The sequence below is a fragment of the Nilaparvata lugens genome, chromosome 13 (assembly GCF_014356525.2).
Source record: "Nilaparvata lugens isolate BPH chromosome 13, ASM1435652v1, whole genome shotgun sequence".
Lineage (NCBI taxonomy): Eukaryota > Metazoa > Arthropoda > Insecta > Hemiptera > Delphacidae > Nilaparvata > Nilaparvata lugens.
This window is the reverse complement of record NC_052516.1, coordinates 27271551-27298910: the sequence shown is the minus strand read 5'-3', so window position 1 is coordinate 27298910 and position 27360 is coordinate 27271551. Positions and strand designations below refer to the sequence as shown.

The window sequence follows — 27360 nt, the reverse complement described above, 5'->3', positions numbered from 1 at the left end:
AAATCAAAATCTGGAAAGTGCCATTGAAACACATTGTGACTTGCTTGTAGTTGCTCACACTGAACAAAGCAACCAGTAAGTGCAAGTGTTCAATGTGTGTCCTATTGCTCTTTCCACATTTTGTTACTCATTTTTTAATTTTTTGAATAATATTCCATTTCAATTTCAAAAAAAAAAATCATCTGCACGCTTGGTCATGCATAACCAAGCTTTCACTTGCACATCTACGCATTCAATGTGATCACACCGTTAGCCTATTGAAGTTCCCCGTAAATAGAGTTCTTCCAAGTGGATTGTATTTTCAAATGTCCCGCTCGATGTGACATGTAGAGCAGCCATATTGAGTCTTCTCCAAGATTAACATTGCTGTCCAGAACTGATAGATCTTGTCTTAGGATTCAGGTGCACCATCTCGGTTTAAACGGAGATAGATCAGCTGATGGATTAAACCCGGAGTGAAACACATTATAATTCCACCACACCTTTATGTAATTGTGGATTAGCGTTAATCTTAGATTGTGCGATATGGCCATTGGACCGGTTGCACAAAAGCCTGTTGAATTTTAATCATGGTTAAATGCCACGAGAACCAGAGAAGCCTTCTTTCAAAAAAGTCCTCTGTGATTGGTTCTAGTGGCATTCAACCATGATTGAAATTAACAGGCTTTTGTACAACCGGTACTTAGTATGTTAATCCTTCACAACCATCAATCAATATATTCAAATCCGCAAATCAAAAAACCCTCATCAATAAATCAATATATTCTTTGATGTTATTCAACCAAGAAACCTATATACACCATTCCAAAAAGATTAATTTCACCCAAACCCTTATATTTCCATAAAATGTCTTAAATGTCATAAATGTCAGTTAATAGTCAAGCCAATATACACATAAAAAAGGGGGTGTGCTTGCTATTTATATTGTAGTTCTGATTTTTTAATATATTATTTGGGTACATGAGAGAAGTCCAGAACCAATTTCTTCATGCAGAATTTCCTTGTGCTAGATACAGAGTGGCCCAAAAACCTCGTATTTTCGGCTCATTTTCCAGTTTTCAGCTATTTCTGCCAAATCTCGTAATCGGACGGAAAAATTTGCTCTTGCCTTTTTTTAGATTATCAAATTCTGAATAAAATGAGATCATTCGGAACTCTCTATCACCAATGAGTACGGTACTGAGTTATAATTTTTCAAAAATGAGTGAAATTTGAAGAAAAAATCAATTTTGATGAATTTAAGTTTTTGATCAACAATATCTTCCGATTGTTACCATTTAGAATTTTTTTTAGGGAATACTGAAATGAAGTGCATCTAACGGGTGATTCTTATAGAACATAATCTCATGAACTCATGTCATTGTGCGAAATATAAATGTGAAGACAATGTAGTTGGTGATGATGGTTGAAGCTGAAAATTAGGTGTTTTCACAATACAAGGAGCATTGTTGTCAGGTGTACCTGGAAATCTATATGAGATAGAGCGCTCTACCTGATCTCAGATTGTAGAGCACAAAAATACGCCCAGAGGGATTTTGAATAAATTATACTTCTAAATGGTAACAATCGGAAGATAGGCCTATTGTTGATCAAAAACTTAAATTCATCAAAATTGATTTTTTCTGCAAAGTTCACTCATTTTTGAAAAATCATAACTCAGTACTCATTGGTGATAGAGAGTTCCGAATGATCTCATTTTATTCAGAATTTTATAATCTAAGAAAAGGCGAGAACAAATTTTTCAGTCCGATTACGAAATTTGGCAGAAATAGCTGAAAACTGGAAAATGAGCCGAAAATACAAGGTTTTTGGGACACCTGTATCTAGCACAAGGAAATTTTGCCTGAAGAAATTGGTTCTGGACTTCTCTCATGTACCCAAATAATATATTAAAAAATCAGAACTACAATATAAATTGCATGCACCAATGTATATAGTGACTGGACTATAATCAGGCAACCCAACACCAAGATTAATAGATTGGTTGATAGAAGGATTATACTCATCTTTAGCCCGGTTTCACCAAGCTCGGTCAAGACTATTTGTAAATGTAAGCTTTACAAGAGTGAACTGGAATTATTGATAGTAATTATAGCCATAGAAATCATATGTTCCAGTACACTTGTTGTAAACCATACCTTATTTGAATATGTTCGAATGTCTTGGCCAAGCTTCGTGGGATCGGACAATAGTGTCTTACTCACAGTAGTAGCATCGTTATGTTAGCTTGAAGACGACATAGCATCCTCAGAGATTAATTTTCAGAATATACATGTAATCGTATAGTCCATATGAGAGCCTTAATATAATATATAGGACAATAATAATGACGTCATCGAGACAATGTGACGTCATCACGCCAACATAAAACTACAACTAGCTGATGAGTATTCAATCTTCTATCTATTAGCATTGCCCCACAATTCCACCCAGCAAAAATTGTTCACAATTAGATTGTTATTTAATGCCTGTGAAACAAAGCCAATCCACCATAAGGCTTATGTCGAAACCATTAGTAACACAGATTAGGTACAAACAAACCGTGTCACCACATGACTACATTTGAAAATTAGTCGTTAAAACACTCGGTTGCTCTATGGTCACGACCACTATATAGTAAGGTCCACGTTATAATGACAATATTTGATTAACATTGGTGTTGCTACTCTTGTCCATCATTCGACAAAGCAGATAGCGCTATCCTTTTCTAGCTCCGCAACGTTGCCAGATCGTTTTTCAACAATGTAGAAATATAATTAACAAAATATTCAGTCTCAATCATGAAAGATTATTATTGAATCAGTGAACAATATATTTCAATATAGACACATAATTAACTAACAAAATATTTAATCTCAATAATGAAAATGTAATATTTAATCATCGAAAAACATATTTTCTTGAAAAATAGAATATAATTGATTATTTTAAACAAGAATGAACAGTTGATTTTACATCAGATTACTGGTATCAACTATCTTCGATAGAAGTCAGTGGCAAGGTAGAGAATCAGCTACGCTGTTCCTCCACCTTATGTTATTGAAGGGACGGATTCAAGGATCCAAAGGTTCAAAGAACCTCACACGACAGCCGGAACTTATTGTGTGTTCCAAGTACGTTAATTGAGCAAACCAATACCTGTGTCCTTTACAAGATCCTAGAGTTTTTTCCCTATACTAACCCTTCGAGTCCTTCTCCTTGCCCCTAGTACCTCCCAATCCAGTATAATACGTGCAGAGAAACTTTTAAACGTTTGGGCATCATGACCCTGGCTAACATGTACATTTTCAGCAATGTGGTTTTCATAAAAGGAAATGAAAAATACTTTATTAAACAATCTGAATCTCATGAACATGATACCAGGAAAAAGTTCGATTTGGTAAAGCCCACCATAAGACTGCACAAATCCTACAAGAGCCATAAATATCAACAGTTCGTACTGTTCAATAAACTGCCCTCAGTAATCAGAAACCTTCCAAAAGATATGTTCAAGAAAATAGTGAAGGAGCTACTAAAAACTAGGGTGTTCGATACATTAGAGGAATACCTCAGCAGCGAATTTGTTACGACATAACGAATACATTCTAAAGTAGTCTTGATACGGCAAAGTTATTTCATGTTATCGTATGCTGTTTCATGTTATATGATGTTGTTTTATGTTATCTGACATTGTTTTATATTGTACCGTAGCCTAACTGAGTTACTTCATCTATGTAAATGTCTATCACTTTCCTTTGTACCCAACCGACGTGACTGTTCTATTCTATGGTTGGCAGTCTCTTCAGACTAACTACAGAGCCTAAACATCTGACTTTTATTTCAGAGTCAAATTGTGTGGAAATGTTTCCTGAAGTGGCCATGTCCAGTTATCAGAGCAATCAACTGTTTGACCTGACCTCTACCCAACTTTACCAGCCAGTAAGAGCTTGCGTCTGCTAGCAGCCTTTTGGCAAGTGCTTGAACAGGGTGACCTTGCCATTGCTGGTGATGTAAGTCCCCGGACCATTTACTTATTGTGTGGGAATGACTATAAGGTCCCTCCATTCATTTATTCACCTTTCTCTACTACTATTATAACGTGGACCTTCACTATAGTGGTTATAGATTTTTTTTAATTACTTCAATTTTTGAATCAAATCATCTAAATGTACAGTTGAATAAGGTCGAAATGCTAGGCGTACTTACGGCGCTGACAGTTTGCGGTGAGGATCGGTTGGAGGTGATGATTGTGTCTGTGCCGTCGACCGTCTGCTGGATCAGATAGGTGCTGCCCAGCAGTTGTGCCGCTGTACCTCCCTGGTTCGGCCCATTCAGAGCGCCTCCAGCCACCTGACAACCAACGCAAACAAAATCACTATTTGTAAGGAAAAATTAATTTTTCCTCCACCTACTGTCTAAAGTACTTACTTTACTCCCTGAAACATAATACTAAAGTGTCACTTTTTCGCTCTAGGTAGTAAAAAACAGAAAAACTCCCTAGGGAGTAAAAGTGACTCCATTTAAATAACATGGGAAGCATCTCTATTTAAAAACCTTACATGGTAATAGGTTAGAAGGTCTAAGCTCAGATGAGAAAGCGTAATAGAGGTGTCTGTCATTGAGTCAACTGAATTCAATACCACAACCAGAAATTTGATCAACTCATGAAATATATGTTTGTATGATATTATATTCTTAATATTGAGATGATAAAAATTTATACAATTTTAAAAATATTTTATTCTATTCAAAATACCAGCCAACAAATATTTTTGATCTGCATTCTGCAATTCAAATCTGAACCGCGTGAACTGGAGCCAGCCATTTTTGGTAGCTCAGCTGATATGATTGTTACAACTTTGGCCGATAGATAGCGCAATCAGCAGTGCCTATCAGACGACCGGTTTTTAGGTTTTAGTTTTTAGGTTATGTTGTTAGGAAACATTGTCACCAATACTTAAGTTATTAGAATGATTTAATTTGCAGTTTCTATAAAAAAATGTAGATGGAGGAAAAATGTTGTGTACATCACGAGCGAAAAATACTTTTTCTCCCTCAGGAAAATTGTTGCCCTCGGCTTCGCCTCGGGCTTCAAACTTTTTCCCTCAGGGAGAAAAAGTCGTACTTTTCACTCTAGATATACAAATAACTATTTTATTCAATATTGGACGACTTTATTCAATTTGTTTTGCAATGAGCAGAGAATATTCAACAAGTTTTAAACTGTGAAAAAATAAGTTGAGATTTGTTGTACCAACCAACAGGCGTAACCAGATTGTGTGAATGGAGACTCTCTCATGCAAGTACATGCGACTCAATAAAATGAAATATTAATAGAATTAGTAAATAAACGCTTTCACTACTTCCAATTCAGGTAGACAAGTAGACTGATCCTACAAATGCGACAATGTCATTCTTCCAAGTTCCAAGGCCAGGGTCTCACTTGTATATAAACTAATGTTATTTTATATTATGAACTAATTACAAAACAATTATTCAAGTGCTATTAATTGGGTTTGAATCGCTCACAAGCAAAAACAGGATGTCACATTTTGACATACAGGCCAGTCAATAGCAAAATAAATTGAGAAAAACACTCAGTTGTTCCGGAGTAAATTCCACTTGAATTTCCTGAGTGAGTCTATAAATCTAGATTCGAAAATGGAGGGAAAAGTGTACCTGACTGTAGGTGACCGGAGTAGTATTACCGGGCGTGTAGTACTGGCCGGATGCCGGGGTGTACATAGTGCCTGATTCTCCCACTGTATAAACCGGATACGCCCTGAAAACACACACAACCTATTCATACGCCCTGAAAACACACACAACCTATTCAACAGCTACAGCACACAAACTATTAGAAAAAGTAGACATACATAAAAACCATCTGATGAAAATATACTAGTTTGGAACTTATGAGTAGAAGTTACAATTTAATCACTCTGACACATTACCGATCGAACAGTCGGTCTGAAGAGATCACATTACTTGGTAAAACACGTGGCACAGTGTTTCAATTTTAAATTATTTATTTATTTCAAAATACTATTTCAATAAAAACATTGTATATATTATATTTAATCCCTCTACCTATTAGCTATTTGAGGAATATCAAAATAAATACATTCTAATTTAAATTAATTTTAATTTCAGGTTAGATTCATCGGGAAAGGTTGAATCAGAGCCATGTTGTATCATCGAAGGCGGTCGAAACAGAAAGCTGGCATCAATGTGTTCCTATTATTTCCACTGACTTCATAATGCGATTCTCACTTTTAGTACCGTACTTATAAAAATATTGGAATGATAACTAGTACAGATAAGATTTATCTACGATCAGGTTATTCAAACATTTAAACATCACAATCCCATCTTTTCGCAATGGATTTTCAAAACTATACTACAATGAGGACTTTATGCAACTACTTGAACATTATAACACGGTTATCACTTTAAAACACGGTTTTCTAATGCTGACAGCAGGTTTCAGTTTGTCAAGTTTTCATTGAATCAAGTATTCAGTTTGACTTTTATCCAACTGAATTTCAATTCGTCAAGATCTCAGTTTATTATGTTTTCAGTGTGTCCAGTTTTCATTGCGTCAAGTTCTCATTGTCAAGTTTTCAATTCGTCAGGTTTTTAGTTTATCAAGCTTTTACTTCGATAATTTATCAGTTTACCGAGTTTTCAGTTTGTCAAATTCTCATTTGGTAAAGTTCTTAGTTTAAGTTTCATTTTATTTATTTACATAAATAAACATATATGGAGACAACAGGTTAAACCCTTATATGTACCATTGAAACATTACAACATCTTCATTCAAAAATTAGATTTAAAATAAATAACAAGGTAAGAATAAAACAAGAGTAAAATAAAATAAGAACAAAATAAATTGAATAGCAAAATAAAGCGTCCTAACAATAGAAATATGGGTTTTTATAAAAATCCTATCTTAAAATTATTTCTGAATCTACTTTCCAGGAGAAAAAAATGAGAGGTGGAAGAATATGCACTTAAAATATCTTACATGGGCACAAACCATGTAATACAGAACAAAGAATCATGTGGGCACTAAGAGAAATAAAGAAAGAAACATGTCATAAAAAGATGAAAAATGTCATAAAGAAACTTGGCCATAAATATCTATCCTAAATTAAGCCCTTCAGAATGTTGCGGAATCTGCCACGAGAGCCCCCGAAGACGTCTAGGCGCCCAGAAAAGAGATTGAAAAGCCTCTGGATTCTATTACTGTAAGGCTAGCTTCATACGCTTTCGGTTTCATTCGGTTCGGTACGTTTTCGGTTCGGTTCGGTTCGTTACCGAAAACGAATGAGGCTTTCATACATGTCAGGTTTTAATTCGTACGGTTCCAATTAGGTATTTTCTTCTCAAATACAGCTGTGTTTGGATTTTCACAGTTCATGCTGGTATATTTAAATATAACAGCTTGAGAGCATAATAAATTGTGATATGTTATTTCTTGAACAACAAAATTTTAAAATTAATTAAAAAATGTGAATTATTTGAATAGTTTCTTTTTGATTATGTTAATTTTGGTTGTTCAGAGAGATTTTTTTTTTTAATTGAAAATTTGTTCTTGTTTTGACACATGGTATATAAACTTCATCTCTTCTCTCCATTGATGAAATAATGTAATATTCGTGGATAAATAAAAAAAAAGAATTCTCTCTGAGTTTTAATTTATATCTTTCATATGTTTTTAGCAAACTATTCATTGAGAAATAAATGTTCCTGTGAACTAACAGAAATGAATTGACCATATGATTTTGACTTGGAAAATTTTGAAACAGATAATCACGATATCAGTTTAGAATAAAAACAAAAAGGCAAGCGTGTGTAAAAGACTTTGTTTTTTCCCGCTTCCCTAGCAACGAATTCGAATATGATGAAACCTATTCGTGTCGAGGGGGCGTTCGGTGCTATGCGGTTGCTATTCGGTACCGAATTCAAACCGAATCATCGTTTCACACTTATCGGAATTTGCCGAAAACGAAACGAACCGAACCGAAAGTGTGTGAAAGTAGCCTCTCGCTAGCAACGAATTGAAACCTGATGGAATTTATTAGAGTCAAATGGGTGTTCGGTTCTATGCGGTTTGTATTTGGTACCGAATACAAACCGAATTACCGTTTCACACTTATCAGAATTTGCCGAAAACGAAGCGAACAGAATGAGTGTGTAACTAGCCTAATTGGAGAGTTATAATGAAGTTTTGTTCTAGAGCGTTTTACAAGAAAAGAAAATGAAGAGCGACGAGCTATGAATGAATATAGATATCAAGTTTAGAAAGTAAATAAGCAAATCTATTTCATAGTTTTCATTTCATCAAGTTTACAGTACGTCATGTGTTCAGTTTGTCAAGTTTTCAATTTGTCAAGTTATCATATTGTCTTGTTTTCAGTATTCCAAGTTTACTGTTCACTCTCTCCGAGTAGCTTTTCACCATCTTGTTATTTCAATCTTTCTACAATGTAGGCTAGTCGGTTGATTTTTAACGTTACAACAAGTCAGCAATATGTATAGGTACAACTGTTTTATATGGTCTTTAAAGCACTTGTGTCTTAATTCTACATCTAACTCGTGCGTTAAAGATTCTTATTATAAAACTGTTGTATAAACTACCATTTCCCTGTTATTAATTATAATGTAATGAATGAATGAATACATACATCTGGCCATTAGTCGTGGTATAAATAGTTTGGTCCGGCGCACTTTCCACATACTGCACGTAGGCCGAGTGAGCCACACCGTCCGCCGTCACTGTATCTGTGTCTGGAACTGAATATATTTTTATTCATTTATTTATTTGAAAATATTTATATTTGAGGGCACCTGGAACTACATCCCATTATTGCCCTCATAACACAAACTTATCAATCATTCATTCAAGATCTGAATACATATGAAAGTAGCCACTCTGCTAAAAGACCATAGAGACCTTGAAGACAATTTACTGGTGTTTAAGCATAAATAAAGTTAGTTTTCAAATCTAGCGATATTGTAAATATGTCCTCATTGATCATTCATTCAATATCTGAATACATATGAAAGTACCCACGCTGCTAAAAGACAATTTAAACACCATAAGATACCTTGAACACTATTTAGGGCCGGTTTCCGAGCTCGAGATTTAGCAAAGTTCTAGACTTTAAACAGCTGGAGTCAGAAAATTGGCTTTCCAAAATGGGGCATAGTCGTAGTCATTAGTCAAAGTCACGATTAAATTGAATTTCGAAAAACTAGAAAATTGAACACAAAATAAAATAAAGAGAAAATTGAGTAAAGTTTTAGCTATTTTGAATTATTTAGGAATGTTTCATTCCGTTAAGGAAAAAAGTTTCCAATATTATAGAAATAATAAGACAATAAAGATTTATTTTGCTGCAACTATGTATTTACTGCGACTACGCCCCGTTTTGGGAAGCCAGTTTTCTGACTCCAGCTGTTCAAAGTCTAGAACTTGGCTAAATCCCGAGCTCGGAAGCCGGCCCTTAATGGTGTTTAAGCATAAAGAAGGTAGTTTTCAAATATTGCAATATTGTAATATATGTTTAATATGTAAGATTATTTGAGAGAATAGATGGTATTTCACTGAAACGCCATAGAATATCCTTCAATCAGATACACTAGCTTTCAAGCTATTATATTTCATTACTACATGGTTGTTATTGAATTCCATGAATGTATATTATCTCCTTATATCTTATAGCTTACTCGTAGATTACACATCTCACATGGATGCTCAATTTTAATTATTGTATAGTGCTACGACAAATATGCGAATGAAATGAAAATAATCAAAAGGGCGCTTGATGATTTTCATTTAATTTCTTATATGAGCCTATGAGAATATTTGAAAAAAGGTTTTGACAGTAAGAAGTTGCAATAATCCCGAATCGTTTAATTCAATCAAGAGTATCATCACTTATATCGCAACTAACTAAATAGCAATGCCTGAGATAAATTCAACGATAGGGTTAATAATTTTTTAAACATTGACCAGTAAATGTGTATTAATATTTCAATTGTGATTGAAACCTATGGACCAAAATAGTTTTTTTAACGAATTTATTAAAGGATTCTTCTATTTCTCGGGATAATATCTCTATAAAAGAGATTTTTTTATATAATTGGATTTTTTGCTGAAAGACATTTCAAGACCAAAATGATATTGATGCAAGAGCATTCAAAATAGGTAATTAAAAATGTGGGTGACATGATAACTATTTCTACGTGATTTGTTTCAAATATCTCTACAGTGCATGAGTCTTCAATTTCATCAATCCATGAAATGCTAATCAAAGTACCCTACATTGCAATAAAATGGTCAGTGAATGAATAAATGAATACTATTCAATTGATAAATGACAGAAGTTCTACAGTACTAGTGCTAAAAAACTACTGATAATCAACCTGAATTTTGTGATAAGAGTGACCAAAACTATCCAATCATATTTGAAGACTCAGGTGTAAAATACTCGACTCTCTTTTCCATTCATGGAATGAAATACAGATAACTAAACGTTCAGTGCAGTTGAAACCAAGTGAATCAGTTTGCTAAGCTGCATCGGTCTTAGGTTCGATTCCCATATCACCTGGAATTTATGGTTGTCATCCCTTACCTCCAAAGTTATAATTCTATCATCATGAAGAGAAGAGAAAAATATTGTAAAGATTTTCAACTGAAAAAAGATCACACTGATAAAGCTCAAATTTCAAATGAATACTACTCTGAAGAGAATACCATTGTTTCTTATGAGAGGCTTCACATATTCGCAGCCTGCCAATGTGTGAACACTCCCATACGAATCAATAGTATTCTTTCTCGGTCGTCAGCGCAATTGCATTAACTAAAACTTAGTTTACAAATATCTTAGTTGAATTAAATACCTTTAAATCAGTTCACCATATATCTATAAATTACAGTATATCATTCATGTAGATATTTATCCTAGCTCAGATTCTATATTACAATAAACCATTGTATTATTTGTACACAAAGTCCTCAATTTCGCCCAACCTTACGTGAGAGTGCACATTATACAAAGAAAGAAATACAGTGCCAGGTTGACAGCAGGTCTCAAGCAGAGCATTCTGAATGCAAGAGGGAAAGAGAGAGAGATACCTACCTACAGGGTTGACAGGAGTGAGAGAGGTGTATGATCGAGTAGCTGTCCCTTCTGTAGCATGTAATCAATAAACAAAGAAAGGACACAGGTGGTTCTATACAGCAACGGTAGTGACTAAATACACTACTATTGGCAATATGCATCATTTTTCACACGATTCATACATTCAAAGGTTAATTAAGACACAAATCCAGGTTTCTGATAACTGCTAGTATTTTTTCTTTCAAATATTGTAATATTTTTGACAGAATAATTGAACATGATAAGGGTATTTTCAACAGAATAAATATTCATGGAGACCACAATATATCAATTACAAATTATGAATTATACAAATATACAGAAAACTCGTTCGATTAAATTAATGGAGAGTTGTATAATAGACATATTATACCCATCATAGCTTATACTTTTTAGTTTTCACTACAGAAAATTCTAGTCAATAACAAACTAAGATTTGGTGGAAACAATGACATAGTTTAAGGTTAAAAAACAGACATACTATGCTTCAGTTGGGAACAAAAGTAGAACTTTCTAATTGAATTAATATGCTTGATTTTTAAAAAAGGAACAGTTATTTGAGAATAATTGTGCACAGCTTTAATTACGGATGATAATGATCTTCCGTTAGTAGCAAATTATCTATTGAAATAGTGAATGACATGATTAAAAAGAAAATCTTCTGGTTAGATCAAACGTACATACAGCAGCTTAGGACAAAACATGAAATCTCTACAATAGTCAGGAACATAAAAAATAAATTTTTCATAAATACAAATAATCGTCGCATCGTTCAACTCGTATTATTTAGAAAGTTATAAGCGATAACTCAAACTAAGAACAACTCATTGAACTGCTCATTAAACTTCACATAAGTTTTAAAACTTCATTTTAGAACTTTACATCTTTCAAATGTATTTTTTCACAAAGCTATATTACCGAACAGTACTGGAATGAACGCTTGCATAGGTTATGTACGATTGATCATCTTATTTTTTAATTTTGATAATAGCTTAATTTATTCATTTTCTTCTTCATTGAACGCATGTAGGTTTTTCTGGTTTTATTATTTCTGTGATTTGCTCAAGTGCTCCTGAGGAGATAAACCTGAGGAATTTCATGCAATGACAATTTTAGATTCAGCTTATTTTGAATTTAAAATTATATTGATTTCGAAATCAGATTAAGGTATGGAGCTTAATGAAAATTTTTCAAACTTTCAAATGCTCATACCTCCCTATCAAAGATACAAGCTCTATTTAAATGACTCCTCAACGTTAGCACATATCTGATTATTTGTGTTTCTTCGTTTCACAGCAGATTATGTGTGTTCATCACATCAAAAAGCATGGCTGTGCTAATTTCAGATGAACACAATTTTCACTATTTTTTTGAAAATAACATATAGACATAAACAGAAACAGCATGGATATAGAGCATTTGATAGCTCCAGAAAAGGCTGTGATAGCCAATTAGTTCACTCACCTGTTACAGTAATATAGTGAGCCGAGTCAACTATGGAAGCAGTGGTAGTACCTCCTCCTCCACCTCCTACGCCTCCTCCCTGACTCACTCCACCTCCTCCTCCGTCAGAATCGTCTCCTCCTCCACTCCCTCCACCTCCTCCTGCACTAACCGTCACCTAAAATAGATATAGACTAGATGTAGTAGTTATATACATTCACTCAAAAATCGGAGAAAAACCCTTTGTCAAAAAACATGAGTTTAATCGACTGCTCATCAATCAACGTTTCCATCAATATAAGAATATATATAAAAAATAAAGGGTACTATAATTATATTTTATAAATACAAGAAAGTAGCCCTGAATTCATACATTTTATAAAAAAATATCCCGCTTCCCACACGTGTTTTGCCATAGTGTGCGCAAGGCTTACAACTCTACTACTATTACAAGTTTCCGAAGCAGATAAACTTTTGAGATTAAGCAAAATCTAAGAAAACCCCAACACCCGGTTGTACAAGTCTATTGAATTTAACCGTAATAATAACAACATTATTGATTGTTTAAATATAATTAAGTCATCAATAAAAAATAATTATTATTGACGGTTAAATGACACGATAGCCTATGAGAGATGTCTTCATTCAGCTGTTAATCACGGTTACATTTGAAAGATGTACGAGTAACCGGGACTATGTCGTGTGATGTCAGCACAGGTAGGGTTTCTACACCAATAAAAACACTAGCTGATATAGATCATATGAAATCAACGAATTTATATTGATGTAGGAGCCCTATATGTGCTGACGTCACACGAATGCATTACTGCTTTGTTTACGGAGGTAGTGGCATATGAGTGGCTCGTAAGTTCCGTCAACTGCTTAAATAACTTTTTCAAAAATGGTTAAAATATTAGTATCTGACATATTACATACAAGATTTCAGTGAAGATGTCTGCCTTTTCAATTTGCGGTTTTGGTTTATGACAACGAAATTTATGCATTTTATGCATTTATTTACCTGGATAGTCGATCCGTCGTCAGATGAGTCTCCCGAATCGCCTAGTACTGTTTCGAGTTTACCGTTCTGGAAAACAGAAAATATCAAAATTAAACTGAGAAATATTTCTATAAACAGATGTTTACTATTTTCACCAGCTTTCTCAATTCAACAATTGAAACGCGGTTCAAAGTGTAGCTCAATTTTCTAAAACAATCTTAGAAATTCTTGTCAAGTGGTACTATCAAAATACTAAATTGGAGAATTTGCAACTATGTTGTGCTATGATTTCTACTGACTCTGTAACGTGCATCTTACCGTACTATAGCAACTGAATAATAAGGCTTAACAACAATGAATCTAAACAACCTACTCTAAACCTAGAGCCACAGTGCAGGATGGTTTCTCACAGCTTGGCGTTGTTGTCATTTGAGATGGGTGTCTGGCTTGGAAGTGTTTCGGCCGCATTGCAGGATGACTATTAACGGTTGCCGGAAGATCAACAGCTGGGTTTTTTTCGTTATTTTTCGTGATAGAGAAATTCTGATTGGAGATTCGTTCTCAGCAACCCCAAGTTTAGCCTGAAGGCTCAGAATGTTAACAATGTTTTTAAAAAATTAAAAATCATCATGAAATATATGGTAGTACACCACGTTTCTGGAAACGTTTTACTAGTGACTGGAGTTATTATTGATTATAGGTAACACAAAAATCAAAATAATCGTGAGAACAAAAACTGCTGATGAACGCGAATGAGACCGCCACTCCATTGTTCTATTGTCTCGGCTGCTTGGCTGAGCCTGCCTGGGGGGATCAAATAAGCGACTGGATTGATCTTTCGTCTGTCCGCTAGGCGGAACTACGCCGACCATTGCTGGGTGGAAGATGTTACTGCGGCCGCTCGCATTCCCACTAACGCTGCTATTATTTGCTGTCTCAGCGCCTAGTCCTAGTCAGACAAGCATCCAGCCTGCACTGCGGAGCTAGCTTAACTTCTCAGCTTTCCAAAGCCTTTCTACACTGCGCCCAATGTTCCTTTTACACCTTTACACCTTTACACCTTTTAAACCTTTTTACACTGCTTTCACTCAAAATTATAACAGAAAATTGAATGAAAGAGATTCTAGGAGCTTAATAGGGCTCAACTATAACAATCGATATCACTACAGCTGTTTCTCAACTGTTTTTTTTTCACAACTTCAACATAAAATGAACAGAAAACTCAGTGAAATCACCTGAAAGAAAAATATTCTAGCAACTGAATAAAGCTCAACAGCAATGGATGTCACGAAGCAACCGACAGTTACTTCTCAGTTTCCTAGAAGCTTTCTACACTACAACCAAAGTGGGGCCGTTTTTCACAACTCTCACACATAATGATCAATGAAATCACCTGAATTAAAGAGATCCTAGCCTAGCAATTGAATACGTCTCCCCAATAATGGATGTCACCAACTACACAGCCTACAGTTATTTGATTACCAACTTTCTAGTCTCTTTCTGCACTACAGTCAGGGTGGTTCCCACACCTTTTTTCATATCTTTAATGTAAAATTATCACACAAAACTCAATGAAATCACCTCAATTGAGAGATATTCTAGCAGCTAAATACGGCTAAACGATAACAATGCATATCACTACACAACCTACAGTTACTTTTTAGCTTCTTAGTCGCTTTCTACACTACAACCACGGTTTCTATACCATTTTACACCACTTTCACTCTATGACAGAAAACACAAGGAAATCACCTGAATTGGAGAGATACTAACAAATGAATACGTCTACACAACAATGGATGTCACTTAACAATCTAATGTTACTTCTCAGCTTATTTCTACACTACAACCAAGGTGGTTCCTAGACACTTTTTTACAATTTTTACACAAAATGGTCACGGAAAACTGATGAAATCACCTGAATTGAAAGATATTCTAGTAACTGAATAATGCTCAATAAAACTGTATTGTACTAAACAGCCTACTGTTGTTTCTCAGCTTCTTATTATCTTTCTTCTACACTACAACCAAGGTTTTTCCTAGACGCTATTTCACAATTTTTACACAAAATGGTCACGGAAAACTGATGAAATCACCTGAAATGAAAGATATTCCAGCAACTGAATAATGCTCAATAAAACTGTATTGAACTAAACAGCCTACTGTTGTTTCTCAGCTTCTTTCTACACTATAACCAAAGTGGTTCCTAGACGATTTTTCACACAAAATGGTCACAGAACTGATGAAATCACCTGAATTGAAAGATATTCTGGCAACTGAATAACGCTCAATAAAACTGTATATTGAATTAAACAGCCTCCTGTTGTTTCTCAGCTTCTTAGTCTCTCTCTACACTACAGCCAAGGTGGTTCCCAGACCTTCTTTCATAACTTTAACATAAAATAATCCCAGAAAACTCAATTAAATCATCTGAATTGTAAATATTCTATCAGCTAAATACGACTAAACGATAACAATGGAAATCATTCAACAACCTAAAGTTCTCTCTCAGCTTTCTAGACGCATTCTACACTACAACCACAGTTTCTATACCATTTTACACCACTTTCACTCAAAATTATGACAGAAAACACAAGGAAATCAACTAAATTGGAGAGATCCTAGCCTAGCAACTGAATACGTCTACATAACAATGGATGTCACTAAACAAGCTAACGTTACTTCTCATCTTCTTTCTACACTAGAATCAAGGTGGTTCCTAGACGTTTTTCACAATTTTTACACAAAATGGTAACTGAAAACTGATGAAATCACCTGAATTGAAAGATATACCAGAAACTGAATAACGCTCGATTAAACTCTTTCTCTTTCTACACTAGAACTAAGGTGGTTGTTCCTAGACCCTTTCCGCCAACTTTTGAGCAAAATGAACTCGATGTAGTCACCTGAATGAGAGTGTTGGAGGCAGCAGATGAGTTGGGGGCGGCTGTGACCACAGTAATGGCGGCAACCGTGCACTGGTCCGACTGCTGTTGGCTGCTCACTGCTGAGAGGCTGAGAGGCATCTCGCCGCCCCCGGCCACCGCGCCGCCTCCACTGCTCAGCACGGTCGCCATGGTGATCACCTCCTCCGCCTCCACCACCTCCTCCTCCGCCTCCTCACCGCCTCCGACGCCGCCCCCTCTCTTTCTCCTGCGCCGCGGAGTTGGTGACGGGATGCTCTCAGCGGCGTCTAAACACAGATTAATGAATTTGTGAGAAGGTGTGTGATGTCAACATGACTCAAACTAGATGTGTGCAACTAATTATGGATAAATAATTAAGGATTTATTGAGAAACAGGAATAGATAGATGAGATTGATGGATAAAACCTCTTCAAACACATTTAACCTGTCAAACTGAGAGTTCAGTTGAAGACAGAACTGGAAGAACAGTGTTGTTTCTATTCGATTCAGGAGTTTTTCAATTGCTTCAGTTCACGGTGATTTTTCGTACACCTTTGAAAGTATATTTCACAATCAGTTTTTATACGCAAAATTCAAGTTATATAATATAAATGATTGACAAATCCATATACCCCTTTCAGAGGAGGTCAGTGGCTGCTAAATTATCTATCTCCCTTCATCTTGATAATAATTCGTTAAAAAGTAGACAAAATGGGCAAAGTGTATACTGTAATGGAATCAATGTTTCAACTCTTAAGGTGGAATTCCTTAGCGACGACTCGAGACGCGTGATAAGATCTGGGCACAGAACCTATAAATTCTATAGATAGATATGAATATGATGATGAATATAAAAAAGAAAATACATGAGAGTAAAATAAAGAGTTTGAAAACACAAATTGAAATTGACAACCACTTTTTATCATTATAAAATATTATAATATACACAGAACCTGGTTTCTGTGTCAATATGTGTTTTCATTATGGAAAAGTGCCACAACATTACTCACAACACAACTGTAAAGATAAAGAGTTTGGGAGAGGAGATAGTTGTTTTAATAATTAATAATACACTAATATCATTCAAAAATCACACTTTAATACTTATAATATTATCATTTATTCTAAATCACAATAATATCACTTGTTACATTTTTTTTAGTAAACATCACATCATCCAGATATTGTTCTTCGAAACAATTAACTCCGATTTTATGATCATCATCTACACTTAACCCCTCAGTTAACACTCATAGGATAGATTACTGTTCCTCAGATACTATTTAGCAATAGAATTATTCATCATAGACTCTCACATAACACCTCAGTTCACATCCATACTTTAATGTTCTTCAAAAGCTGGAAAGAAATAGTCAAGATAGATCTTTATCTTAACCATTTCATACTCATGTATTTCTGTGTATCAGAGGACACTCTTTTCAATGAATTCTGATACATAGACGAGGTGATGAAGAATCTTGAAATTAAAATTTATGAATAAATGTATTTTGAATCAGGTGTCAAATTGGGAATATGGCAAACAACAGAGAATAGGAGAACAGGTTATGAAACAAATTTTTTGGAGAACAGGAATAATTGAATATGAAATGAGTAGATGATGAATGAAAGTGAGAATGTATTGAGAGACGTCTTTCAGAGATCAGAAATATATGAGAAGTGCGAAATATATGAGAGTAAGGTCAATATTATGTGATGATAAAATGTAGCAAAGACTTGATTGACAAACGTTTATTAAAAACAGGAATGAATGAGAGTGAAACGACTGGTATGACCGAGGTGATGTTCACAGAGGAATGTTTTCATTGTTAAAGTAATTTTGTAGATAATATTGAAGTAATGAAAAACACGACTAAATATGAATTCAGCGCACATTTGAGGCGAGAGGAACGCTAGGGCAAGAGTGTACAATATTCACTCTCAAATTTTCTCTGCCACTTTCTCTCTGGCCATTCTCTCTTGGACGGTAACGCATGCGCACAAGAGGGATTTTCAAGAGGCAATGATTTAGGTGAGAGGTACAGAGACTGGTGGAAGGGATGAAGATATTGATGAAAGGAGGAGGGGATGGAGCTCCCCAAACCACGATTCAAACAGAAACGAAATTTCTCAATGAACCTGATACCTGAGTGGAAATAAATAAGCCGATACAAAAACGGCTTTTCATTGAGGAAATATTCTGAAGATGAAAATACAGCTTCCATTGACGGAAGTATTTTTGGCTCAACACGACATTTAAATTTCCAATTGCCTTATACGGCATTCGAAGTCCCTTTCTCATGAAGCGTAAAGCCTTGCTTTCCAATTAATTTCTGGTTTGCCAGGCAGAAATAGAATAACATTGGTTCTTATGGGAGTATTCACACATTGGCAGACTGAAAACGTGTGAACACTCCCATAAGAACCAATTGTATTCTCTTTCTGGACAGATCAAGAATACAATTGCTTTTTATGGGAATGTTCACACATTTTCATTATAACTGTGAACACGCCAATAAGAATCAATGATAATCTATTTCTATCCAGCAAATTCATTGGAGGGCCCTTATGCAGATGCTCAGTTTAAACGGAGGAATGTCAGCTAAAGTTTAAACCCCGTATGAAATACATAATGATAAATGCTTATCTATAAGTAAACGTGGTTTAGTGTTAGAATATGGCCCTAAGTGAACCAACCACCTCAAGATTTACCAACTCTATGCAATCAAGTATTACAATATTGAACCCTTATTTCTAGAATATTTCGACATAAAAGAATAAACAACTCTTGTATGTCGACTGTGGAATAACGATGCATCACCAAATGCATTAATGAATAGGATGACCGTGAAGAAATTAATATTGGTGGTCACCCCACCAAATACAGAGTGGACCACGGAAAACGGACGGTTTTCAAGTCGCGCAGTACCTGGGTGCTGGTGGAGGGGAAAATTCGCCGTCAAGGTCACTTGACTCCTCACCTCTTACCATTTAGTCGCTATTATAATGCAGTGGTCGAAAGATCATCACGTGTTTGCATATGACACATTTATAAAAAGTGCCCAACATTTAAAGCCAGTAGACTTCCAACAACGTCATACGTTTGCTGATGAAATGTTACACATTTTCAAATAGAATAAAGAATCGACGGTGTTAATGAGTGATGAAACTCATTTTCATCTGAATGGGGTTTTTAATAAACAACGTTTAATATCTTCTAAATGTCGTTACTGGGTTTTGAAAGTTGACTTTCAAATACCAATTCAGCACTTTACGATCTTTCGACCACAGTGGCATAATAGCGACTAAATGGTGGGGAATCGAGTGACCTTGACGGCGTATTTCCCCCTCCACCAGCCGCCAAGTACTGCGCGATTCAAAACCGTCTGTTTCTCGTTGTCCACCCTGTATGTAAGAAATAAATCAATATAAAGATAATGGTGATGATTTTATGTAGTTTTAAGATTCGTTCGAGAAAGCTGTAGAACGACTCCGCATCTCTAGTGCTTTGTGAAATATGGATACGAAAATAAATATGGAATCCCAATAATGGAGGAAAATTTGGACGTTTCTATCCGTTTACTCTTTGGTAGAAATCATATCAAACGACATCTTATTGCACGGAGAATCGCCTTTTCTTCAGACTCAAGTGAACTCAAGTCGAGAGATATAATTATCCCCAAATAACAAACGAGCCGGTAGGCATTATACATTCATTTTTGTATTCCTTTTATAATAATAGTCGGTCGGTCGGTGAGTGAATAATTCTTCCTCGAACCCAATATCTTATTTATTTATTCCTCCTCCATCTCTAGTAAAAGTTATATCCCTTTCAATGTTGAGATTATTTTTCGAACTCAATCATGTAGAAACTTGAAAAAGTCTTTTATGTCTACATGATTCGTTCTTCATTCATTATAGGTGAAGACACCCCAAGATATTTCCACCTCTGTATAAACTAATATTCCCCAATATATTTGAATATTGTAATATTATTGTAGAAAATAGAATAAATGAAACCATGGTGAAACATTTGGAGGTTGAAGTGAGCTCTAAGCTTTGGAATTCCACTTTCACTTCAAAGAAGTAAATTTTTCATCATTTTCAAAATAACAAAACCACTATTAGATCAAGTCTACAACTAATTGAACCTGTACATAATGACATTTTGAATGAAGCTTTTGAATCATCAGCCTTGGTTGCCATGGCAAAATTGTAACGTGCTATAAATTTTCGGCTCTAAATTTATTGTCTAAATTTAATATTTTCTAAATTTGGCTTAGTGGTTTTGTGTTTTGTTTCGGTTTTGTATATGTTTGGACTTTTTAACATCAAAATGAACTTTATTCCGAAGTGAAAAGTGTAAATTTAAAGTATTGTGCTGACTATAACCTTAGTGTCCGGTTTCCCATTAGGGAACTTTGGACTATATACGGCGAGGTGGAACTACCCTTGGGTCTCCCCACCATTCAAAGCCATACGCTAATAATAATCATCATCATCCTATTTGAATCGTCCAATCTTCTCTAATCTAAGCTTCTTCTAAGAGCACGCTTTTTATCGAATTTCGAGTTATCCTCTGGCTAACTCCGAATAGGTAAATACTGATTACTCTTTTCAACTAAACATCCACATTCAATTTTCAACTACCTTCATAGAAACTGGTGATCAGGTTTAGTGGTTGAGCATTATGAATCGATCTTTCCGATATTTTCTATTTGAATCTCGTATTAGATCTTCAATAAGCCTTCCTGTATCCAGAATCATGATACAGATTCTTTCTTGAAATAAAGTAATCATAATACCTCCCCAACGATTACAAAGGATTCACACTGACTCTTCAACCAATCAATCTACGGGCAATAAAAACTGTGGTTGAGAACAGCTCTTTAAAAAATCCATACATCCTCCAGGTCTAAGAATTTGAAGATCAAGTTGAAATCCTCCCGCAATCCTGGAAAAATTAGAACATCCATGATTATTCTTGTGGTCTTTCCTATCACCATTCTTGTGGTCTACTCCTATAAAATTAGCTACTTAATAAAGAAAGAATAGCAACATATAATTACATCATAATTACAACATATTAAAGCAAATTTGTTCCAACAAAAGATTGAAATTGTATTTGAGTATATCAACGAGGAATTAACAACTGATATGAAGGTAATACCATAGAGAAACAATAGCATAAGTATTACCATAGAGAAACGATAGCACAGATATCCCATGGTATAGGGAATTTATGTCGCAACTTTTACTGTTATCTCAAGCCGATTACTGTCAATTTTTACTGTTTTGTTGGGGTGAGAGTGTATGAACGGCACAATTTGAGAGACTATCAGCTGCATAGGAAAGAACTTTGTGAACTATCGGCTTGGGATAACAGTAAAACTTGCGACATAAACGCCCTATACCATGGGATATCTATGCTATCGTTTCTCTATGGTAATACTCTGTAATGTTGTGGCGCATCTCCACACTAAAATGAATCAGACAGATATTGTCAATTACACAAACGATGAAATTTCAGGATCTCTTAGTATAAATATCAAATTATTGCTTTTTAGTTCCAAGTTGACATAACTGGGAATGGCTATAGGGAAAACAAGAATGGATAGGAAAGCTCATTTTCTTCGAAAGCATTATAAAATGCAAAATTGTACAGATTGTGTACATTTTGGTCTAAGATGGAGAGACCTTCTTGAATTTCTAAAATAGCAATATTATTTTAGAACTGTCCAGTCTTCCTTCTTCATAGCAATATTTGCAAATAAAACACGTAGATTATGACCAATAATTAATAAAAAATCGAACTTTAGACGAATGTATTTTACATGTATAGTTCAATCATTATTGATAATAAATATCAATCATTGTGACGCATATAAATAAATGTAGGCTATAACAAACTTGTCTTATGGTGAATAATTGCACTGAATTGTAAATTTTGAAATATTTTATCAATAGTCATAATAACAGAATGATAACCTACCTTGGTCCACCATATTTTTCTCTCTTGATTAAGGACTCTCTTGATAAAAACCACATTGATCATGTTGATCCTTCCAATTTTAAAATTGAAAACTACTTGAAATTTTTCAAATTATTTTAAAACTTCCTCATTTCCAAATTTTAATGACGATTTTCCCACGAAAGCTTTTACACAATTGTTAGATTCTGAATTCGAAATTGATGAATTGGAATTAAAACCTTTGTTATACTGCCTTTGTTATACAAGCCTAGGGCTTATGCAGGGATCATCCTCAGCATAAAATAGCAACATAGCTGGTGCGCATATATTTCATGACACCTACCCTCCTCTACACCTTTGCTTACGGTTCTTTAGTTTCCTTATCCAGATCAGTCTAAAAATTGAAAATAATTTTAACACATAATATATCTATATACGCATGATGTATATTCATATTATCATAGAGTAAAGATACTATTTAAAATGTATCAGTTGTCTCTGATAGTATATTTGCTAATGGTGTCCAAGTCTATGAATTGTGACCATCTATGATCATCATAACCATGTAACTGATTGTACCAGAGTTCAATCGTGAGACTCGACGATGATTTTAGAGACGATACAGAAATTGCCAGACAAAACGGGAATCGAACCCATACAGTTGCAAAGCTGCAGCCAATTTCAAATCATACTTGAATTGCCGCTACATCACAAAAACATGAGAAGCCATCAACTTGAAGCAATCGAGGATCAGTGGCACAACAAATCCCTTCAAATGAAAAGAGCAGACGCTAATTGAACTGAGCCTCCCCTTCAGACATAAGACAGACAGAGTGAGAAAGAGAAAGAGATAGAGAAAGAAGATCAGAAAGAGAGAAATCAGAGAGAACAACTAGAGTCCCTCCACAATCTTCTACTATTACACCTGTTTGCCATTCTTTGGTCCTCTCCCTCAAATTCACCAATCAAAAATCAGCAATAAACTTAGTCAACAGGGTTAATACCTGGTGAGAGAGAGAGAGAGACAGACAGACAGACAGACAGAAAGGAAGAGAGAAGGTATATGACGCAGAGATAACAAAGAAGAGATGTAAAGTTGGGAGCAAATCTTTCACATTAGTTGACAATTTTTAAAAGTAAATCATTTTAAAATTAAATAATCCTTGAAAGTCTATGATTTCGTTATTTAGAATTACACATGTAAGGTCGTCAGCACACGGGCTTTTCGTCACGCGTGAACGCAGCTTGTTTTCACGCCGCTTGAATTCATACGAATGAGAAACATTCAATTTTAATTTAAGTAAGCCACATTTGCTTGAAAAGCAAATCATGTAACAGCACTTGAATTCAAACAGCGTGAAAAATCAGCTACTATTGGAACGTAAAAACACGCTCGTGTCGCCATACTATTGCTTGTTTTCAAGCGGCGTGAAAATAAGTTGCATTTTCGCGTAAGAAAGGCCTCAAGACTGTGCAGCAGGCTCTTGGTTTCAATATATAATATAATAATAATATCGAGTGACCTGGCTGGCTCAGGTCTGGTGTCAGAGTTTTCAGGTCGCAACTGATCAATTTCAGGGCCTCTGACATGACCTAACGACTGCTTTTTAGGCAGCCGGGACCGACGGCTTAACGTGTCCATCCGAAACAATTCAATATAAACCACGCAGGCAGGCAATATAAATATGCTCAGGCAGGTTTTACTGGTGACATTCATCAAAGTTTTTCTATTATGATGCGAACAAGTTACCAAAATGGAATAATTTGTAAGCATACACTTTTTATCATCCTCACTTTTTGAGATATGGACGCCTCAAGTAAAAATAGTAGAAGTGAGTCATTTCGGACGCCTCAAGTAAAAATCGTAGAAGTGAGTCATTTCTTAATTGCCAGTAAATAAATTCATGAAATATTGAGGATACTTTCTTACACGTGTTGTTTACCAAATGACATGCTTGATTTTTTTGTAGTGAAAATTATGACGTGTTAGATATCCATCTTAAGTAAAACAACGTGAAATTGTCACGACATTATATTAAAAAATTGAATTTAATAGGTCCGGTCCGGTGAGTTTATTACAGAATGATTAGCAGTCGAAACTAGTATCTCAATTTTGTGATAAATAAGTTGTTGAGGTCCATATGCGCAAACTCAGTTTGAACGGAGATTGATCAGTTGTTGGTTTAAACTCAGAATGAATCAAATTGAAATAAACGCGACCTTCATGTAGTCTTAGTTTATCGTTAAACGTGAATGGTTCATACTGGCCTAAGGACCAAATGCTAACACTACGTTTAACGATAAACCACGTTTATTTGTAGATATGATTTCATTTATCATAACGAGTTTCATACGGGGTTTAGACGAACAGCTGACATTTCTCCGTTTAAACCGAGTATCTGCATACGGGCCTAAGACAATAAATTTATTTCAAGTCGATTTAGTTAATAGTTTCATGTACCTAGACAGAACTATAGCTAATTTCCGCTAGATAGATCCCATAACGCCATAACGAACTTTCATTTCCTCTTCCTCATGATCATTCAGCTGTACAATCATCAAGTAGGACAGGTGGGGGAAACAAAGACAGAAAACTGTAGATAAAGAGAGGAATCGGAAGTGCGGAAGTGAAAAAGGAAGGAGCAAGAATTAGGAAACAGCATGACTCATAGTCACTTTGCACCTTACAGTAACGCGGCACCCCAACCTACCCCTAAATAAAAATGTCCTTTTTCACCTGTCCTATTCCTCCCCCCCACCCCAGGCCTTTGTTCTCTCCCTTTCGCAATTATTATTACTTTCTACCTGACTAATCCTGCACCCTCCGCAGCAATTACGTTATACCTGGCTAGCTTTGCCCAGGAGGGTCATTATTACAATATGCATCTCGACAGTCACGTGTTCAATTGTTAGGGGGGATTATATGCCATGTCGGGGGGGGGGGTGGAGGATTATTGGCCCCCTTCCATTCCAGGGACGAGGATGTCGTGAGTCATAGCTTCAAGAGAAGGATCCTGAGTTTTGATGGTCGTAATTGCAATCTGAGACGTAAAGCTTGAAATTTAATTGCAAAAACTGTAGTCCAAGTTGAGAATGGAGCTTCCAGCTAACCAAATATCGTAAGGCTGTGCAAAGGCACAATGGGACAGATCGTTTCAAATTCGGTAAGAGATAAATCCATCAAATTTTGAGGATAAATTCTTCATAGTATTGTTGATTGAATAAAACAAAACTTTTTAGAAAATATCAATATTTGAGAAAGTTATTCAATTTTAGATGGAATTAAATAGAGAATGCATTTATTCAAATGCTAATTAATATATAATTATTATTTAACGAAAATCCCAAATAAATGCTGCAAATCACCCCGAAGACTTCTGCTACTGCAGACATTGACAACAGGGTTAACAGCTAGATGGAAATTCGATGAGAACTACTATCCAAAAATTAGTTGCCAGCCCGGGAATCGAACCCGGTACCTCCCAATTGCCAGTCAGGCTAAAAGGTAAAAATCTCATTCAATTTACCAAAAATAACTCAACTCAAAGTTATTCTAGGTCATTTTTAAACTAAATAATTTTCTGAAATATTGATATTTTCAAAAAAGTTTTTGTTCAATTCAATCAACAATACCATGAAGAATTTATCCTTAGAGTTTCTTGAATTTATCTCTAACCGAATTTCAAATGATCTATCCCAAAAATTTAAACTTTATGCGCTCATATCTCAAAAAGTAATGATCGAAAAACATTTCCTTGAGAGACCGTTTTCATTTTGATAGCTTAATTGTATACAAATCGAAAAACTTTAAAAATAGCACCAGCAGAAAGTTTTTTCTAGCCTTTGCACAGCCTTAATTAGAATTGGACCAGTTTTCGGCTTGAGCCTATGGTAACTTTCTGAAATTTGTGAATAAAACATTTTATTTGTGTAATCTTGATATTCAATAAATAAATAAAAACTATGGGCGTTATCAGATTAGTATTGCGGCTTTCTTATACAAGCTCGTTTGACTGAATAATAAAGTATATTCAATGTACTAATTCTGAATCAGTGACTCAGCATTGTTGTTATTTATTGCATATATTTACTAACATGAGCTTACATGAGAAAATTGCAATTTCAAACAATCTGACAACACCGATATTTAGTCGGCTGGAGCTCAATTCACAACATTCACTAAAAGTTTTGATAGACAGAAAAATCCAAATTATAAAATTTATAATAGATTTAATCTATTTTGTCAAACTTTGACAATGATAATGGAGTGAGGCATTTATCAAAATTAGAATTATTATTACTATTACTTGGTATCTACTTTATTTACTCATTATTTATAAACAACAAACTCAGTTAAAACTATTCCTCCATAATAATTTCAATTGAAAATAATACTTGATAATAAAATAATGTATGGATAGTTTCATTCTTCAAATTTCCTTCTGCTATTTAGTTCTTCAGTCAATAATTGCAGTAACATAAGTTTTTAGTTCTATTTATATAGCTTTCATTGGATTTTTGAAATAATTATTATAAAGTAACGAAAATAATACTGTACAATTTTCATTTTTATTGTAAAGAAGGTTATATTTAATCTTTATTAATTTGAGTACTAAAAGTTATCAGATTATATTCAGTTGAAGGTTCATTTTTAGTAGTTCACAGGTAAATGACTGCAGCGACGTACTGTGGTAGTAATTGAAACTTCCGGCCTGACGGTGCTATTGGGACATTTACGTTTCATTACCCATACAGCATTTAAACAAATAGTGTATTTTGGCACTGTATCACCTGGATAAATATGTAAGGAATCTTCCTGACACGACACTCATTATTTCGTGCTGTAGTAATAATTGAATTTGTGAATCTAGGGCTGAAGTTGAAGCTAAAGGC

The 27360-nt window shown here is 34.9% G+C and overlaps 1 protein-coding gene across 4 annotated transcripts in view; it reads right to left on the bottom strand.

Annotated features, from left to right (window-relative positions):
- LOC111050406 (DNA-binding protein RFX2) overlaps positions 1-27360 on the bottom strand; it is a 72971-nt gene that overhangs the window by 41068 nt on the left and 4543 nt on the right. For 3 of the 4 annotated variants that reach the window (XM_039440209.1, XM_039440211.1, XM_039440212.1), the window contains exons 2-8: positions 16500-16786; positions 13615-13680; positions 12615-12771; positions 11130-11180; positions 8670-8778; positions 5659-5761; positions 4186-4329 (exon numbers count right to left, since the gene is read on the bottom strand). In XM_039440209.1, the coding sequence (XP_039296143.1) occupies positions 4186-4329; positions 5659-5761; positions 8670-8778; positions 11130-11180; positions 12615-12771; positions 13615-13680; positions 16500-16786 (917 nt within the window). The remainder of the gene's footprint in view (positions 1-4185; positions 4330-5658; positions 5762-8669; positions 8779-11129; positions 11181-12614; positions 12772-13614; positions 13681-16499; positions 16787-27360) is intronic. The other variant, XM_039440210.1, reaches the window with a different exon arrangement.